General features: G+C 38.8%; 1 protein-coding gene across 5 annotated transcripts in view; it reads right to left on the bottom strand.

Annotated features, from left to right (window-relative positions):
- LOC133519290 (oxysterol-binding protein-related protein 1) overlaps positions 1–19,177 on the bottom strand; it is an 85,225-nt gene extending 66,048 nt beyond the window's left edge. Inside the window, exons 1-7 of one of the 5 annotated variants that reach the window (XM_061853310.1) lie at positions 18,930–19,177; positions 17,962–18,072; positions 15,451–15,543; positions 13,674–13,740; positions 12,336–12,455; positions 10,865–11,003; positions 10,058–10,081 (exon numbers count right to left, since the gene is read on the bottom strand). In XM_061853310.1, the coding sequence (XP_061709294.1) occupies positions 10,058–10,081; positions 10,865–11,003; positions 12,336–12,455; positions 13,674–13,740; positions 15,451–15,543; positions 17,962–18,072; positions 18,930–18,932 (557 nt within the window). In that variant the 5' untranslated portion in view covers positions 18,933–19,177. Of the gene's footprint in view, positions 1–4,925; positions 8,398–10,057; positions 10,082–10,864; positions 11,004–12,335; positions 12,456–13,673; positions 13,741–15,450; positions 15,859–17,961; positions 18,073–18,790; positions 18,798–18,929 lie in introns of those variants that run through there. The other 4 variants (XM_061853311.1, XM_061853309.1, XM_061853313.1 and 1 more) reach the window with 4 other exon arrangements.
- Between the last annotated feature and the right edge of the window lie 1,026 nt (positions 19,178–20,203).

The following is a 20,203-nucleotide window of genomic DNA, read 5'->3' as shown; positions in this document are numbered from 1 at the left end:
TAATCTACATGGAGCAGCGTGGGTATGTGTTAAGTACTCGTAGTTGGACATACGTACATATAGATATAAACAGATACTTAGTACTTAAATTGACAATGTCATAATGCAAATATTCTTAATTATTTTCCATTTTTTACAAAATTAAAAATCAATTCCTACCTAACAAAACGTCTACAATAATAAATCAAAAAATCAGTTTATACAACCCGGAGTTCTAAGGTGATATCGTTACAAAGTAAATTGGAACAATATATTGAAAACCATTTGTCTATATTGTGTAAAAACCTACATTTTAATAAAGACTATAACTAGGTAGATTATTAAACCAAGAGTTTTGCTTTTTAGGCCCAATTGTACTCAGGAAAAGCACTTATTAATGATACATACACAAGTAATATACTTAAGGCTGGAAATAGCCGAAATGAGTTTCGTGACATTTCGAACTGACCCGGATTTACCCGCGCCCATAGATTATTCAAATTTATTTCGAATTGTGAAGAAGTTATAGAATCCCCTATAACTACTTCGTGCGGAAAAAGTGATGGACCTTTTTGCGAATAATATTGGATAAGTGGACACTGAACACCTACATAGTTGACAATAAGTCTAACCAATGAGCAAAAAGAAATAAGTCTTAAAATATATGGTAAACCCAAAGCTATTGGTACCTTGCTAATTTGCAAGAAGGTCCCTACGGCTAGGTAAGGTTGGCGAATAGACAGGGTGCCTAGCCAAGGTGACAATCGCTTGCGCTACGACAGCGAAACGCTTTATCTCTATCACTCTTCCATATTCGCGCGACAAAGACAGTTGTGATTCGTTCGCTACAGATCGTAAACGACTGGCATGTTGGCTACGCACCCAGTTAACAATAAACTAATTTACTCTACCAATAATGAAACAAGTAAGGCAAAGGATCTAGCAGGCTAAGCGAACTAGAGGTACCCCCAACGACGGATTTGGTCATTCTTTCAGGTGGTTTACTGGCAAGTCCTAAGAACACTCTATGCTTAATACACCTTCAGAAAAAATATGCATGGATAGCATGTAGCGGGTACTAGTGGCTATCCATGCATATTTTTTCTGGAGGTGTACCTCCGCGAAAAGTAAAAAAATAAATCTGAAGAAAAATAAAATGTTTTTTTACACAATGAAGTATAAGTACATGACGTGGGTTAAAAATGTGTATTTTGTAGCCTATTTTATTATTGTCAAATATAATTTTGTTTCGTTAATCTAACTTGAACAGTTTACAAAATATGCCACTTTCAGTGATACGCTGATTATTTTACATTATCCCGAATAACTCGAAAACAAAAGAAGATCGAGGAGTAATATTAAGCATAGAGTGTTCTTAGGACTTGCCAGTACACCACCTGAAAGAATGACCAAATCCGTCGTTGGGGGCACCTCTAGTTCGCTTAGCCTGCTAGACCCTTTAGAACCAAATCAAACACTCGAGTCTCCAGCAAGCTCAGTTCTCCATACATACGTAGTTAATACGCTCTCATTTATTTACTTCAGGTACTTACAATAGAATAAGATATATCTATGTCTGTAAGTAGTTTATGTAGCTTCAGATACCATAGATAAAAAAATACAGCGAATTTAAGCTTTTCATATAAAACTTGTTTTTGCTCTATTTCGTTTGTTTTATAAGCTGGAGCTATAATAATGCTATGCAAAGTCTAATTACAATCGAACACGTAGTTTTAAAATGAGAAAGACACTTCGTTTGTATGGGAGGGTGAAATTCAGCCGAGCTTGCTGTGGACTGTCAAGTACCTATGCTAATTTTTCAATAAAACTTTTGTCTTCATCCCTTATTATTTATTTCGCAAACCAACCTATTTTTTTCTAATTTTTAGCAGCCAATTTACATTATGAGATTACGTAGGTATACTAGACTTAAATTGACCGGGATATGGACCGTGATTACCTTTTGTATTCTTTTAGAGCTCCCGATATTTCCATATTCTTGTCGATTGTAGTCTAGTGAAAGTAACCGTGAATCATTCAAAACTGAGATTACTTGTGTTCACTATCTACAGATAAAGCTTGTTTCAGACGTGTTTGCACGAGAACCAGACAAAAGCGGGGTTCAGACCGCAAATGAGATGGAAGGACATCAAAGGCACACGTTGACCAATAAGTCAAAGACGGTATAAGGGGATGATACAACAAAACACAAACGATGACAAAGGCTTGTGATGCTCATACTAATACCACATGTCTATATGTGTTAGTGTTCAAACTGAGTGGACGCTGCAATCAGGGCGTGCGGCGCGGCGTCTAAGTTAAATAAATACAAAAGTTTGCGAGCGCCCACAGTGCACGCTGCACGCTGTTCAAAACACAAACCATGCTGCACGCCCCGCCGATCATGCCGCTGGACGCTCGCCCCTGTGGCCGTACCGTACGCTTAGTTATGTCACTTTCCATAGATTTGACCCATTGCATTGGGAGATTTCAAAGGCAAGAGTGCAAGCTTTCGAAGAATAGAAGCGAATGAAACTTTTTTAACTACGTCGGTGGCAAACAAGCATACGGCCCGCCTGATGGTCAGCAGTCTCCGTAGCCTATGTACGCCTGCAACTCCAGAGGAGGAGGAGGAGGGGAGGGAGGAGGAGGAACTTAAGGCTAAATACGAAAAGTCTGACAACTGTGGACATTTAGTTAATTTTGGCCTCCACCGATGAGCAGGTGCCAGACGTTAGGGCGTCTCGCACCTGCTCATTGAATAGGGTATTTTAACATGGAAACTATAGCAAACAAGCTAGGGGCGCTAACTTAACTATCTAGCTTTTAGTCTATGCACCTACTCGTATTTATAAAATGAGTTATACTACGGCAAAACAAAAGGTACAGAATGATTTAAAAGCTTCAACAAACAAGAAACAGTATTTCAATCGTCGTTAGGATCCTCAAAGCGAAGGTTAAGACCATTCGGCCCATGTTAGCAGTAAAACTTTACGAGCATAGAAGCCAAAGGTTCCTGTCGAAACTGCTTTCATTGGTTACCTTTTATAGCTCCGGGATTTCATCGGGAAAAGTAATGATAGGTAATACTTTTAGGAAGTTTCTGTCTTTTTGTAGCTAAGTTTTTGTTGTGAAAGTTAGGAGGATTTGTTTTTTGGCACTTAAAATAATATGGTGATGGAAATAGATGCCTCGACTTCACTGTCCAAGGCCCTAGATTACGCGGGAGGTCTTATAAACGCTGGCTGGACGCCGTGAAAGTGAATATGGAAGGGAACAATCTAACACCTAATGATGCCGAAGACCGGGCAAATTGGAGAAGATTGTGTAGGAAAGGCACTAGACCGGAGAAACGCTAAGTTGAAGAAGGAGGAAGAGAAGAATATGGTGTTGAAAACTTTTTTTATGCAGGTAAGGCACGTGCGGTTTTACTTACAATAAGATAAATAGGTATAGAATATTATTCAAGTAGGCATATTACAATGCGCTTATGAACGGCAAATAAAGCTACACCGGTTCTAACCCTACACCTCTGACCCGAGAAGATTTAAATCCCAATTAGGGACCGGTAAGAAATTCGGCGGGACACATCTTTTCAAAACATTACATCTAATAAGTAACACAATATAATTAGACAATGAGTTAGCCGTAAGGGCCTGCTTGAAAACTTACGACTATAAGTATTGGCATTTATTTTTAAAACATTTTTTAATAGTTATTTCAGTGTCCCTTAAGTCCCAGGAGAAATAAACTTGCCTAGCAAATTCAAGAACATAATTATAAATACTTTTAAACGCTGTTTAATATGCATGGGTCGGGACGAGCAGCTAAAATTAAAGTGGGTAGCCACTAAACGGCTTTCTGTTATAAATTTCAAGAGAGAACTAGGTGCCTTATCGTTTATTCACGTATGACCTTTCAGTTTGAAAAACATAGTGGACCAACGCTTTATTTCAAAAATGTTATTAAAAGTTAAAATATAATTTTAACTCATCAACCATCACTCTAACGAATCTCCTAATCCTAACCATCTAAAAAATCTTTAAAAAAACAATTTCACGACAATTACAAACATAACATGTAATTGTCAAAAAAACTAAAAACATGGCTGGAGTCGGACCAAGATAAGTTGCCAGCGGTTTTGACCAGGGATCGGAACCGGTTTTTTGCAAAAACATCGAAATAACCATATATTTCGGTTTATTTTATACTCTAAATGTAGGACTCAGTTGTGTTTTCAGATAACGACTTCGTATTATTAGATTGCCTAATTAGAAATGAAGTAATTAACAAAGAACGAAAAAATACCGTTTTCGTTCCCATACAAAAAATACCGGTTTCCGATCCCTGGTTTTGACAGTCCAGACAGTACAAGTATTATTTGAAACGTCAAACTTCTATGAAATTATGACATTTACTTAACACAGACGTGGTATTAAAAAAAATTTAGACGAATCGAAAACCTCCCTTTTCAAGTCGGTTAATATTTAAAGCCAAATTACATATAGCTACAAATAAGAGCAATACTAGTTGGAATAAAATAATGTTAGTACTTAGGTAAAATAATGGACATGTTAAATCAATTAATTGATTTTTGCTGGTATCGACATTATTGTGTTTAATATCAATTGGGCGAGTTTACAAAATGAAGGTACGGCATATCTATGTACTAGAGTTAAACCAAGCCTGCAGCGATTTTGACAGCCTAGATAGTACATTGTGTTATTTTAAACGCCAAACTTCTATGAAATTATGACGTATAAAAAACACTTGCACCATCTAGGCTATCAATATCGCTGCAGACTTATCTTGGTTTAACTCTACCTACGCAGGACAATATGGCGTAGAAAAAACTACCCTTAAGAAAAGAAATAAATAGAAAGTCGTAATTTCTAGAAGCAACTAATACAATTAACGCGCCGCGTTTTATCCACTAGCTTAGTTACCTATTTGTTTCTAAACGGTCGGTAGGTATAACCTAAAAACTCAATCCGTTGCGTACTAGATAAGTACGTAGTACATATGAGAATACCTAGTGATATACATCGCATTTTATCAAACCTAGCATAAAACGAATGGAAACTTGAATGAACTTATTATAAACCGCCGATAAAAAGATACAAAAACAAATTATGTAACCGCTACACTCACAATCCGTCTTATGTCATGTGTAATGTCCCCGCGCCAACGCGTACGCTCTCGACAGAGGCTGCGGCGCAACTGACTAGCTCGGGCAGACTCAGCGACATCCCCCACCCCCGCCGCATCGAACTGCTCAAATGAAAAGCAATTTCGTACAGTTCAGGCGAAATGAAACCTTATTACAGTGATATAAAGACCTTGGCATGTGAAAGCTTGTTTGTATGTTGGCATTGGCGCCCAACGTGGGACAACTAATATTGCGGTACTTTATTAGGTTTAGCATACATCGCTCTTTTTGTGCGGCGGTGGTATTATGAGACTATTAAGCCAATCGTTGTATGGAACAGTATTGATGTTAACGATATTGCTGGTATAGTGATCGTCCATTGTTAACTAGTGATGCGTAGTTTTTATGGAGATGTTTACTTAGTCATGGTGATAAAGGACGCATTAAGAAATATGAACTCGGACATTGACGAGGTAAATATCGGTTTTCTCTGGTAAATTCTTTTGCCCTTCGTCTTATCACGAAAGGACGAACGCGAAGCGATTAAGGACATAATAAGTCTTTTTTAAGTAAATGCAGGGGTAAATTTGAATAATAAAATGATTGAATAGAAATCGATTTAATATATAATTAAATACTTGTCAATAATTGTACTTACAATAAGCAATGTAAATTATCAAAAAAGTTATCACAATTAGCTTTCTACATTAATTTTTTGGTAGTTTTATTAGTTTTTATTATCAATTTTATAAACTTTTAGTATTTCTATACTTTGGTCCCAAATTTTTGTTAATAGGATTTTTTTTATTTAAATTATCAATATCACATCAAATTATGGCAATGAATATCGCAATTTCTACACAAACATTTTGGAGCATGGAAATCATTTTAATAATAAAACGAATTAAATCTAGATTATACAAAATAAAACAGTTTTGTAACTCATTAAAATTAAATACTTAAGTTATTACATAGTAAAATTAAATGTAAATGCAAATAAATACAATTCACTGAACTTCGAATACAAGATCACTTCACCACCAAAATTATATTACATATTAACACAAAACAAAATATCTTCAACCATGTGTTTATATCCCGTATACTAAATAAATTGCCCCGATTTTTCCGACCGATTCGTCATTTCAGTACAAATTCTTACCAAACCTCGTTGAGTACAAAATGGCCCAAAATACGTTATAATAGTACATTACAAGTGCGAAAAATAGGAAATTCAAAACGAGTGGCGATAAATTAAAACACGACCGAAGGGAGTGTTTTAAATCGACACGAGTTGCGAATTACCTATTCGCACATGTATCGTACAACGTTTTACAGTACATATGGCCCTTTAAATGTTTGACACAGTAACGTAATATGCTAATTTGCGCACTAGTGCGGTAAAGTAGCCACCATATGTACTGTAAAGATTTTTTTATGTCCATATTGTTAATCATTTTAACATATTATGTTTATGTATCAGAGCCAGAGGAAAATAATTTAAAGATAATACGTTTAGTTTCAGTTAAACGTTTGTAGTTTTAATTTTAAAAGGCATTTTGTAAAAGACGTGTAAATAAAAAAAAACCTTGGAAAGAAGCTTGTCAACGTTTTTTGTGGCCCACCTTGTTTTGTCACTAGGATATAAAAACGGAGTTTTTATGCCACTCAAATATCCTACCAACTTCGTTTGCCGGAAAGGTAAAAAAATAATATATAAATAAACCACATCGTTGTACATCGGGCCGCCATGTTGTATAGACCGCAAGCGGAGCGCCCGCGACTAGCCTAACTTTGTTTGCCCTCCAAATTACCTCGTTTGTACCGTTGAGTTATTTTAATTTATTTGTGCGTTGTTTAGTTATTCAGTATTTTTTAAATGAAGGCTAGGTAGGGCAATCGCAACTATAGCTCAAATACCACTACTCTAAAAACACAAGAAGTGAGTCAAGAGTCTAGTCTATACTATGTATCTTTAGGTATTTAAATAAAAGTAAAAAAAACAATTACATTTTCAGGTAGTTATAACATTTATTGGTTAACCAACCAAATACAAAACCGCCTGGATCTGTCACTGAACGACCTGACTTCAAACTATATTATTTGATTATGTCATGTTTTCTTAAGGTAAGGTAAGGCTTAAGGAGCTATTTAAGGGTCGATTTTTTTTACTTTTCTTTAAATACCTAAAGATACAGAGTATAGTCTAGAACTACCATGAGTGAACTCTCTTTTATGACTGGCGAAAGAGTGCCATGAATACAATGGGCTCTAACTCTAGACTTCTTGTATTTTTTAAATAGTTGCATATGTCTCATAGTTACAATGGCTGACCCTAAGTATTATAGAAAGGAATCAATACAAAAATAATATAAAAATGAAGTGACCATGAAAATGGAAGTAATATACAACCATATACAATTTTGTTCACATCACAAAGGAGATCGCAAAAACAATTTTCAAGATTTAAAAGTAATATTAATACAGGAAAAATAGGAAAAAATTACAACACACAAAGTGTTAAGATTGGAACATAAATAAAAAAATAATTATTGTAACTTAATAATTGAAAATGTATACATCATAGAATTAAATTGTAGTCAACTTAAAATTAATTCGAAAAATTATGTAAGAACTTAAGCTCCGATTTCTCACAGCAAAAACGTGATATACTAAAATTAAAAGTATGCTAGCTAAATACTAAATATCGTTAGTAAAGAGAACTAAAGACAAAACTCTAAAGATCAGTAAAAAAATAGTTTGAACATATTTATACATAAATTAATACTCTCAGAGAGTCCGTACCTACTCACAATTTAAGAACAGGAAAAGTTCTAGAATAGTCAATCATCCATTTTTGCCGTAAAAAATCCGAGTACTGAAGTTATTTGTGTATCGACATACTGTGCAAGTGTGCACTACAATACTTTGTACTAATGTTCTCTAAGACAGCGTAAAGAAGTTTCACTAGCTATGTTTATTGAGATGAAATATTTTTGGACCTCAAAGAATATACAACAATAAAAAACCATAAGAAATTATTATTTTTCAGTCCGCAGCAAGCTCGATTCTCCATACAAACGTAGTTACGCTCTAATTTTAAAACGACTAGCTGGATTGCTCTGAAACTTTGTACTTACAATAGGATAAGGTATATCTAGGCCTGTAATTACTTTATGTAGCTAGAGATACCATAGTTAAAAAGAAACAGCAAATTTTTAATTTTTCATACAAAACTTGTTTTTGCTCTAGTTCGTTTGTTTAATTGCAGGCATGGCAAATATGTGCAAAGTTTCATTACAGTCTAACACGCAGTTTTAAAATGAGAAGGAAACTCCGTTTGAATGGGAAGGTGATATTCGGCCGAGCTTGCTATGGACTCGTAAACAATAAACCTACATCACACCTATTTAAGTACGAATTACATAAGTTTCTTCACAAATCCATTGAAAGTATTCAATTTCTAGAAATAATTCTCGCCGCTGACCTTACATAACCAAAAATAATGAAACTTCTGTACGCCATTATATTTTTACACACCTTCAATAACTAAAGAGACCAATCAGAATCAGAACTGAAACAAAACATGAAAAAAAAATTAATACAACGATAGTCACAGAAATAAATTAAATTAGGCGGGGGGAATGTCGTAAATAAGAAAATGAATGAAGATGCCAAGAAAATACTAGTATTTTTTGGGCGGCAAGCCGACGACGATTCAAAATAGTGGACAACGTTCGACGTTGACGATATATATATGTCAAACAACTTCGTCAGTAGAAAAGGCGAGAAATTTAACTTTTCCATGTGACGAGCTTTTCGAATCTAACAAAATAACGGTAATTTTTCTATAAAATTCTATATCGGGAGAAAACGGTTTCCACTAACTAAATCTTAACAAATCACTTTGATTTTGATGCCGATCGCTTCAGCATAGTATTCTAGGTTTATAAGCTTCACTTAAAAAAAAAAATTGTTTTGCAAATTATGAAAAAAAAGGAAAACCTATAAACCTAATTCTTCATTGTGTCGATTGCATACTAAAAATCATGGAGTATCCACACATGGTCCACACTGCGTTTTCCTCACCCGAGCGCGCCGCCTCGGCCGAGGCACGTCTACACTGGCCGTATTGTGCGTGAAGAAATTGCCTCGCGCATATGAAAAAAATGCAATGGAAGCAATCACGCAGAGTAAAAATTGTTTTACGGCAATTTTCACTAGAACGTACCTTGGGTTTTTTCCTGTGATACCGCGTTCCTAGACACGAGGGTACCACAAGATGAGGCGGGACTTAGTTCGTAGTGTAGACAAGTGAAGAGTGCCGCCATCTTGACTGTGAGCACACACGTGTCCGCATTGGGACATGATGGTACCACAAGATGAAGCGGAACTTAGTTCGTGGTGTAGAGAAGTGAAAGTGCCGCCATTTTGACTGTGGGGTTACATCTGTGTATGTACTAACCTGGCGTTCTAGTTCCTGCGATACCGCGCGTTCCTATACACGTGTCTGCCTTGGGACATGAGGCTACTACAAGATGAGGCGGGCCTTAGTTCGTGGTGTAGAGAAGTGAGAGTGCCGCCATCTTGACTGTGGGGTTACATATGTGTATGTACTAACCTGGGGTTCTTGTTGTTGTGATTGCTCGCGTTCCTATACGTGTCCGCCTTGGGACACGAGGGTACTACAAGATGAGGCGGGACTTAGTTCGTGGTGTAGAGAAGTGAAAGTGCCGCCATCTTAACTGTGGGGTTACATCTGTGTATCTACCAACCTGGCGTTCTAGTTCCTGCGATACCGCGCGTTTCTATACACTTGTCCGCCTTGGGACACGAGGGTACTACAAGATGAGGCGGGACTTAGTTCGTGGTGTAGAGAAGTGAGAGTGCCGCCATCTTGACTGTGGGGTTACATCTGTACGCACTAACCTGGGGTTCTTGTTCCTGCGATACCTCGCGTTCCTATACACGTGTCCGCCTTGGGACACGAGTGTACTACAAGATGTGGCGGGACTTAGTTCGTGGTGTAGAGAAGTGAGAGTGCCGCCATCTTGACTGTGGGGTTACATCTGTGAATGTACTAACGTGGGGTTCTTGTTGCTGCGATTCCTCGCGTTCCTATACACGTGTCCGCCTTGGGACACGAGGGTACTACAAGATGAGGCGGGACTTAGTTCGTGGTGTAGAGAAGTGAGAGTGCCACCATCTTGACTGTGGGTTTACATATGTGTATGTACTAACCTGGGGTTCTTGTTTCTGCGATACCTCGCGTTCCTATACACGTGTCCGCCTTGGGACACGAGGGTACTACAAGATGAGGCGAGACTTAGTTCGTGGTGTAGAGAAGTGAAGAGTGCCGCCATCTTGACTGTGGGGTTACATATGTGTATGTACTAACCTGGGGTTCTTGTTTCTGCGATACCTCGCGTTCCTATACACGTGTCCGCCTTGGGACACGAGGGTACTACAAGATGAGGCGGGACTTAGTTCGTGGTGTAGAGAAGTGAAGAGTGCCGCCATCTTGACTGTGGGGTTACATATGTGTATGTACTAACCTGGGGTTCTTGTTTCTGCGATACCTCGCGTTCCTATACACGTGTCCGCCTTGGGACACGAGGGTACTACAAGATGAGGCGGGACTTAGTTCGTGGTGTAGAGAAGTGAAGAGTGCCGCCATCTTGACTGTGGGGTTACATATGTGTATGTACTAACCTGGGGTTCTTGTTTCTGCGATACCTCGCGTTCCTGTACACGTGTCCGCCTTGGGACACGAGGGTACCACGGGACGAAGCGGGGCTTAGTGCTGTGTGTAGAGAAGTGGGAGAACTTGATAGAGGCGATCCGCCATTTTGCTCGTTTGTGGGGGTTACGTCTCCTGCGGGCAATGGGGATTGATGAAGACAAGGCGTCACAACTGGAATATTGATATTTTCTATATTATAGCCCCATTAAACGCCACTGTCGGCCCAGTAGCTATATTCAGACGAAATTTTGCAGGGATAGGGTGAGGAAGTGTCACCCTAAAAATCGTACAAGTACAAGGCAGTCATTATTATTCTCTTTACTCATTTATCATCTTAGATTAGGTTTTTTTAATAAGTATATAAAAGTAAAATATAAAAGCACTTACAAAACAATACAAAATACATATAAACGCATTATAAAAAAAACCTAACCTAGGGTGCCGCCAGCAGCGGGGCAGGGCCCAAGCTGCCGGTGGTCAGGGCCGCAGAGAGAGGAACCGTCGGACTATCCGCGCCGTGTCCAACATCACCGCCTTCTGCATCTGACCCTTGATCCAGCCAGCCAACGAGAGTCTCTCAAGGTGGTGGTCGAGACTCTTCGCTATGACTATGAGACCGTTCGCTGACACGACTATCGGAACAATGATCGTCGAGTCAACATCCCACATTATCTCGTGAGCCAAGTCAAGGTACTTGCTGGACTTGTCCTTCTCGGGTTTCATGAGTTTCTCATCATGGGGGGTGGTGATTATTATTATTATTTATGTTTATTTCTTCTCGCTTCGCGGGCTTTTGGCCAAACGAGGTTGGTTTCATTGATTGTTTTCGAAAATTAAATTTTGGCCAAACGAGGTTGGTTTTAATGATTGTTTTCGAAAATTAAATTTTGGCCAAACGAGGTTGGTTTCATTGATTATTTTCGAAACTTAAATTTTGGCCAAACGAGGTTGGTTTCATTGATTGTTTTCGAAAATTAAATTTTGGCCAAACGAGGTTGGTTTCATCAATTGTTTTCGAAAATTAAATAGATATTACGGCAGTATCTGACATTCTACACTCGATAAAAAAATGGCTGACTACAAATGCCTTTTAACGACACGTCAGAATATTATAATAATGATTTTAATTTTAATTAAATCTATTGGATATTTGAATTGTTGATTATTTTATATTTTTATATCTTATATTAATTGAATTGATAATTACGACTTTTATGGCATGTCTGAATATTATAATAATGATTTAATTGAATTTATTGGACATTTAAATTATTTTGATTACTTTTATATAGTTTTATTTTACTGTAATTGAATTTGATTATTATTATCTTAATTGTACTTCAATTGACATTGACCTAATTGTATGTTGTACTTTTGACTTGTAAAATTTGTAATATGAATATGAATATGTTTCGCGCTTGCTCTTTCAAACAAAACATCTCCCAAATTCGGTCAAACGCTTACCATCTAGGCTCCCAATAGGGGTCCGTCGCATGAGGTCAGGACTGCTGTTCCACGGACTCAACGCCCCGAGAGGGCTGGACAAGCCCGCCGTCACCAATGTGTCGTCATCCTCATCCGTATCTAAAGAAATATAGTTAGCATAAAGTAAGAACATATAGGATGATATAGGTGTATGGCACACTGCATCCGATTGTCACATCGCTCCGATGTTTGAGCGAGACAACGCTATGCGTGTATTATAGCGACATCCCGCTCGGATGCAGTGTGCTAAACGTCTTAGGGTTCCGTAGTCAGAATGGCAAATAGGAAAGCTTATAGGGACCGTGCGCGTTGGAGGGTCTGCCATCTTTCCTGAGTCATGGGTGTTTTCTATGTATTTAAGTATTTATAAATATTTATATATTATATATATCGTTGTATAAGTACCCTCAACACAAGCCTTATTGAGCTTACTGTGGGACTTAGTCAATTTGTGTAATAATGAAATAAATTGAATTGATGCCAATTGATGATGATTGATGAATTGTGGCCTGAATCGAAACCAAAAATATGTACATTTACACGTCACGTGTTTTTTGTGCATAGTAGGTTCTGCCATCTTGTGGGCTACATCGAAACAATAAACATTCATCCAACAAACATCAAATTTACGCCTCGCGCCAAAAATCTGACGGCTCAGGAGCCGCTACAGTTCATGCACGCTCCCTATAGTTTCGTCATGTTTGTCCGTCCGTCTATAGAATCCGTATATCGGAGAGGTCTGATAAATTTCGTTGTAATTGTGCTTATCAAAAAAAAACTAATTTTTAAGTAATTCAATCGTTTTTTTTTAATTTTGGGGACAATCTTACACAGATCGACCTAGCCCCAAACCAAAGAGGATTTGAAGTAGAGGTGGATTATAAAATAAACTTTGGAGCCCCAGTTAATTTACTGCCATCTTTCAGCACATGATTAAAACTTTAGAATTTTAGAAACGCCATTTGAATTTGATCCTTATCCTTTTTGATCCTAAAAGTGGCGCCATCTACTAGATCATAGGTCAAAAATATTTTACTGTGGCTACAAAATTTACTTTGACAATCCACCTCTATTTCAAATTCTCCTTGCCCAAACTAAGCAAAGCTTGTACGTACTATGGGTTCTAGGTGACACTATACATACTTATATAGATAAATACATATTTATACTTATTACATAGAAAACACCCACGACTCAGGAACAAATAGCTGTGTTTATCACACAAATAAATGCCCTTACCGGGATTCTAACCCGGGACCATCGGCTTCATAGGCAGGGTCACTACCCACTAGGCCAGACCGGTCGTAACCAATTTACCTTCAAAGACGTCGAAGAAATTCTCCTTGGAGTCATTCTGGGACGGTGTTTTCTTCTTTCGCTTGCTCTATAACAAAACAAAATATTCATCCGATTTCGTTGTAACTCATAAATGACGCCAAAATATTCAAATAAAAAAAAACTGCCAAGAACATGTCATGAGTAGAGAACGAGCTGTCAGAAAAATTCACGGTTATGACCGGCCTAAAGCAAGGAGATGCCGTATGGCCTGTGGTCTTCAATCTAGCCCTGGAACATGCTGTCCGGAATGTCTTAGTGTTGGACATAGGGGTGGATCTGAACGGCAAGCAAAAGATGGTAGGGTACGCAGATGATCTAGCTTTATTAGGAGAGCCGTGAACAGGTAGCGGAGGGAGCCAGTGTCCTGGAACGAGAGGCCTCCAGGTTAGATCTCAGAATCAACCAGGCAAAAATTGAATACCTCTACATGAAACTTTAGAATAATATACGCGTCCAGCGTGATAGTTGACAAGTTTTGGTACCTTGGTTGCACTGTTACCGACACACACCAGATAGGAACAGATAAACATACGCATCCAAAACGCCCTTCGGTGTAGTGCAGCCCTCCACAGTGTTGGGGTCCGGGCTTCTCAACAAACATACTAAGTAACGGATATATAAAACCGTTATACGGCCTATCCTTATGTATGGCTGTGAGGCCTGGTCTCTGACACTGAAAGAAGAAAGTCAACTCCTGGTAGCGGAGAGGAAAGTTTTTCGCAAGATCTTGGGACCTATTCATTCAGAGAGACGATGGCACCTGGAGAATCCGGAAAAATGCCGAGTTCGAGGAGTTAGTGGCCGAGCCGGATATCATCGGCGAAACGAAAGCCCACAGACTTCGCTGGTTCGGCCATTTACTGAGGATGAGTGAGGATCGGGGTGTTAAGAGAGCTTATTTGGGACGACCGACTGGTCGCCGCCCAGTGGGTCGGCCCAGATACCGCCGGAGCGACAGTGTACCGGCGGATCTGTGCCAACTCAAAGCCGACAACTGGCAGGAAGTGGCACAGGATCGGGACAGGTGGCGTTCTCTCGTTTTGGAGGCAAAGACCCTCTTGATCACTGCGCCACAATAGTTAGTTAGTTAGTTAGTTTCACGGATATCCGATTAAGGGTTTTTCTTGCAATATTGAAGGGATCTTACGATATTGAAGCTAGATCATGGTGCAAGGCCATATTTTTATTATTTTTTAACTTTTTGTGTAACGAGAAAAATATAAGTGAAAGAATGTAGTATACATCCGGTAAAGTTTAACGGCGTTCTTCATAAACGTTTGTGAAATCTAAAAAACCGTTGATAATCGTTTACTCCCATGAATAACTGGATTAGACGTGGGAGGTGGGGGGAAATGACCGAATGGGATGGTCTTATGGAACTTTCAGTAGGAGTAGCAGAGGCAGCGCTATTGTTTGTCCTTGTCATAGACTCACTTTTCCTTTCTGCCTACTTCTATAAAGTCGTAAGTAGCGTATGCTATTACAAATTGTTTTTGATTTCGTCGCATTGCATATGTTTTGTCTCTGTCCCACACGGCTGTACGCGATAGAAAATACTAAATCTATGTTTATTCAAAACTGTCACTTTTTTTTTTTATACTACGTCGATGGCAAACAAGCATACGGCCTGCCTGATGGTAAGCAGTCTCCGTAGCCTATGTACGCCTGCAACTCCAGTCACTTTGCCATTTATTCGTCAGAAATAGATAAAAATTTACAGATGTTTGGTATATTTTATGAATAAGGGGGAAAGTACCTTAGTGAGCTCTTCCGCAACAGACATTTCTAACGCGTGGTGCGTCCTCGCCAACGCTGCTAGAGCTTCCTCTAATACCCTGTTCCGTTCGATCTGTAACAGATAAGAATCTGAAAGTAAACTCAAATTTAAGGGCTGGAAGAGCTGGTTCCACATATAGAGATTAAAAATGGTATCCAAATTGGAAGCAAAAAATTCATACTTTTCCATCATACTTTTATATGTTTTGGCCTCCAGCTTGGAGTTAATATGGCTCGTTGAAGAAAAGCGGAAGGGACGAACAATATTCTTTACAGTACATATGGTGCTACTTTCCCGCACGCGTGCGGGAATGAGCACTTTCCGTGCATATGTTGAAACTTTAAAGAGCCATATGTTTTGTAAAACGTTGTACGATACACGTGCGAATAGGTATTAATTTATCACCACTCGTTGCGAACTTCCTAATTTCTGCACTTGTATCGTAAATAACTATTTCACCACACCAACTGGTCTTGGTTGTTCAAAAACTGATGAGAAAGTTGCATTTTATCCACATGTGGGACAAAATAATCAGATACAATTTTTGAGTTGACTTATGTTAGCTTTTTAAAGTAAATTCTACTAGAATTGAGTTGTAAATGATGATTTTGAAAGATAAAATATTGTATTCTATTACGTTCATTTGGATTTGGTTTTTTTTTTTGGTATTTCATAGTTAGTTGTTTCCTCGCGTTGGTTTGGTGAAAAAATTAGTGTTTCACTCGGAGCCAAGGTTTAACCCTCTTGCCTTAAAACCCTCGCAACGGTCAAGATTCCACTTCTCGAACCACTCGCCACGCTCGTGGTTCAATTTTGGAATCTTTTACTTGCTCGGGTATCAAAATTAGTACGAGCAGTTAAACAACTAATCATCCTGATAGATAACTGGATGTTTTTTTTTTATTATAGGACATTATTACACAAATTGACTAAGTCCCACAGTAAGCTCAATAAGGCTTGTGTTGAGGGTACTTAGACAACGATATATATAATATATAAATACTTAAATACATAGAAAACACCCATGACTCAGGAACAAATATCCATGCTCATCACACGAATAAATGCCCTTACCAGGATTTGAACCCGGGACCATTAGCTTCGTAGGCAGGGTCACTGCCCACTAGGCCAAACCGGTCGTGATTGAATGTTTCCAAATACAAATTTCTTCATTACCTGCAGTTTTACAATATAGGCTTGTTGACTACATAAGAGGTGTAAGTATATATGCGCTCGTCAACTGCGAACGGCAAAGAATGATATACAAATTAAATGCGGTGCTCTCCCCTCGGGTGTCCGTGAGATTAGGGTTCCTTAACACTTAGTTACTGACTGTTGCTAATGCTCCTTAATAGTACTGAATACAAAAATACTGACTCTTAACACACGTCATCGTCATGTTCCTACACGTACAATACACGTATATTGTTTCTACCAATTAAGAATTTGTGAAATAAGTTTTGTTGTAATTTCACAAATCAATTCGTCCCGGGATTCTTCTGAAAAATAGCACAAAGGCATTCTCTACCAGTCAACCGACGGGTAAAACCAGAAAGATTAAGTAGATGCAGTGTCTTTTAAAGTAAATGAATTTGTAACCGAGACTATATCTGAATATAAACTATATATTGATAAACTTACACATGTACACCGTGTTTTTATTGAATTTCGTTAACTTCGGGGTATCGGTAAGTACGTTTAAGGAAACTAAATGGCATAGTTATTCTTCAAAAAAAAAAAAATTTTTTTTGTTTTTTTTTTCTATTTTTATTTTTATAAAAAGTAACTAAATGTTGCATATAGCGTTGTTGTAACACGGGCATTACATTTAACTCAACCAAACAATTGAAAACTGTGACATATCAATGTCATTTCGAACGTCGATCGTCCGAGATAGTACTTACGTTTAGTAGCAAATGTATGAACTCGCACTAAATACTGCACATTGTGTTATTTTTGCAGATCGATATTATAGAGCTTGACTGTCCAAATGGCCTCGACAGCACAACAAAATCTAGCTAAATCTAAATATACTTGACTTGGTACATACTAGTTATGTATTCTGTAGCATTAGTCTATGAGACTGCTAGTTTAACAGTCCAGAAGCGGTTTATTTATTTAGTATAAATTTTATTTTGACACTTGGAGAGACTTTACACCTCCAAATTTTATTAGTATTAGTACTCTGACATTGGGGACCTTTTACATCTCCAGATTTAATGTGTTTTTAACCATAGAGACTATACATCTCTATTGTATTGTAGTACATATTTATTTTGAGATTATTATAATGTAATGTTTACCCAGGTATTGGCTGTTGTATTTATAAATGTTGTTATGTATTTTTCATGTCACTATATGATGTTACTATAAATGTTGTATTGACTTGTAAAAGAGCCCTTGAAGCCTACTTGCAGAATAAATTTTTGTTTTTTTTTTTTTTAATTTTAGCGGAGATCAGGTTTCTCCGGTCGACGCGTCCGAACATACCTCTCGGTTGAGCCGCGCGGCGTCAGCGTCCCGCGCCTGCGCCACCAGCGCCGCGCAGTGCCGCAGCGAGCCCAGCGCGTCGGCGCCCGTGCCGCACGCGTGCTGGAACCTCTGTTACACAACCAATATTTACGGCATGTACAAGCAACTGTGACTATGTACAAGCAAGTAAAAGTGCACATTTAGGACCCCTTTTCACTCCTAAAAATGTTATCTATGAACGTCACTTTTGACAGCTCTCTCTTGCCAATCTCCGTATCAAAGAGAGAGAGAGGTGGATTGTCAAAGAAAACTTTGTAGCCACGTAAATTTACTACCATCATTCGACACATGATTAAAACTTTTGGAACGCCATTTGACTTTGATCCTTATTCTTTCACTAATGTGTGTTAAATTTGTTAAACATCACAAAGTGGCGCCATCACTCGAAGCGATGCCTCCATACCTTTGGTCTTTGATCTATTAGATGGCGCTACTTTTTGATATTTAACAAATTTAACACATATCAGTGAAATAAGGATCAAAGTCAAATGGCGTTCTAAAATGGCACTAACTTTAGGTACCTGGTTACAAAGTTTTCTTTGACAATCCACCTCTATTTCAAATTGTCTTTGGTAGAAGGAAGTGGTGCACCTTTTATACCAGTATCGAGATGTCTTCCACGAGACTTTTAGGCAAATACGACACCACATTTTCAGAACTGCGTGTCTCGTAGTAAGTTGCCAACAGTGACCGGCTTGTCGAGCGCGGCGACATAAGCACCGCACTCTCAGTTATGTGTCTCGTAGGGTGAGGCTGCTGCACGGCGGTCAGTTTGACCGTAACTCACCATGTAAGCGGAGTTGCACAACGAGTTGCCAACGTTGACGGCTTTGTCGAACGCGGCGACAAAAGCACCGCACTCTCAGAGTTATGTGTCTAGAAGGACGAGGCTGCTGGTCGCGGCGGTCAGTTTGACCGTAACTCACCATATAAGCGGAGTGGTGCAGCGAGTTGCCCACGTTGACGGATTTGTCGAGCGCAGCGACAAAAGCACCGTACTCTTAGAGTTACGTGTCGAGTAGGGCGAGGTTGCTGGTCGCGGCGGTCAGTCTGACCGTAACTCACCATATAAGCGGAGTTGTGCAACGAGTTGCCAACGTTGCCGGATTTGTCGAGCGCGACGGCAAAAGCACCGCACTCTCAGAGTTATGTGTCTGGTAGGGCGAGGCTGCTGGTGGCGGCAGTCAGTCTGACCGTAACTCACCATGTAAGCGGAGTGGTGCAGCGAGGTGCCCACGTTGACGGATTTGTCGAGCGCGGCGACTATAGCACCGCAATCTCGGAGTTGCGTGTCGAGTAGTGCGAGACTGTTGGTCGCGGCGGTCAAGGCATCTTGCATAGAACCTGGGAAAGGTATGTGATAATTTATTGTGATATAACTGATATATTATAAATGAGATAGTTTGTATGTTTGCATGTTTAGGTGTTTGTTGCTAAATCACGCAATAACTAACAGATATAAAGGAGCTTTTACCATACAAATAGTTTATAAGATTAAATAAACTTTTTTATTTCGAAATTCATCCTCGAGAGTGAAATGGCGAAGGGTATGGGGGGCAGTTGAACGATTTGTAAGCGGACTAGGCTAGAATATAATTAAATATTTGGCTGCCTAAATCATTATTTCCTTGCATTCTACCATCGTGAAATATGCAATGTAATGTTTGAGTTAGTTAGTGTTTAAATTAACTACAAGGTGGCGCTGTTCCGATGAAATGGATATTCGACATCGCGCTATACGAGCGACAGTCGACCAACCGCCCACCGAGATTTTATAGGTTGCCTGCCAGGCGATCCAGATAGATACATAACCTTGCCATTCGTTGCATCTTACGCCCCGGGATTACAAAGCAAAATCGCCTTTAAGGCCCTCATAAAAAAGTTGTATATGGCTGTGCTATACTTACTCGTATTTGTTCCTAAGTAGTTTCTTTTTCTATGTAAGAAATAAGGGTTAACTCCCTCTACAGATAACTTTAGGTCACTCATCTGCACACGTGACCAGAATTTAGTAAACCAGAAACTTAAAGGCAGTTGTTATTGTCTTAGTTTCAAGCACAAAGGCAAATAACACAGCGAAAGTCGAAAACTTTGGGAGCGGAAAGCCAGCGGCGAATGTTTTTGCTCTAGAGCATTTGCAAACTAAGATAAGAAATCCTACGTGCATTACTTGATTCTCTGTATGAGGGGACGATATTTA

Source organism: Cydia pomonella, chromosome 6, assembly GCF_033807575.1.
Source record: "Cydia pomonella isolate Wapato2018A chromosome 6, ilCydPomo1, whole genome shotgun sequence".
Classification (NCBI taxonomy): domain Eukaryota; kingdom Metazoa; phylum Arthropoda; class Insecta; order Lepidoptera; family Tortricidae; genus Cydia; species Cydia pomonella.
Note: the sequence above shows the minus strand (reverse complement) of the source record. Positions and strands in the feature narration are given on the sequence as shown.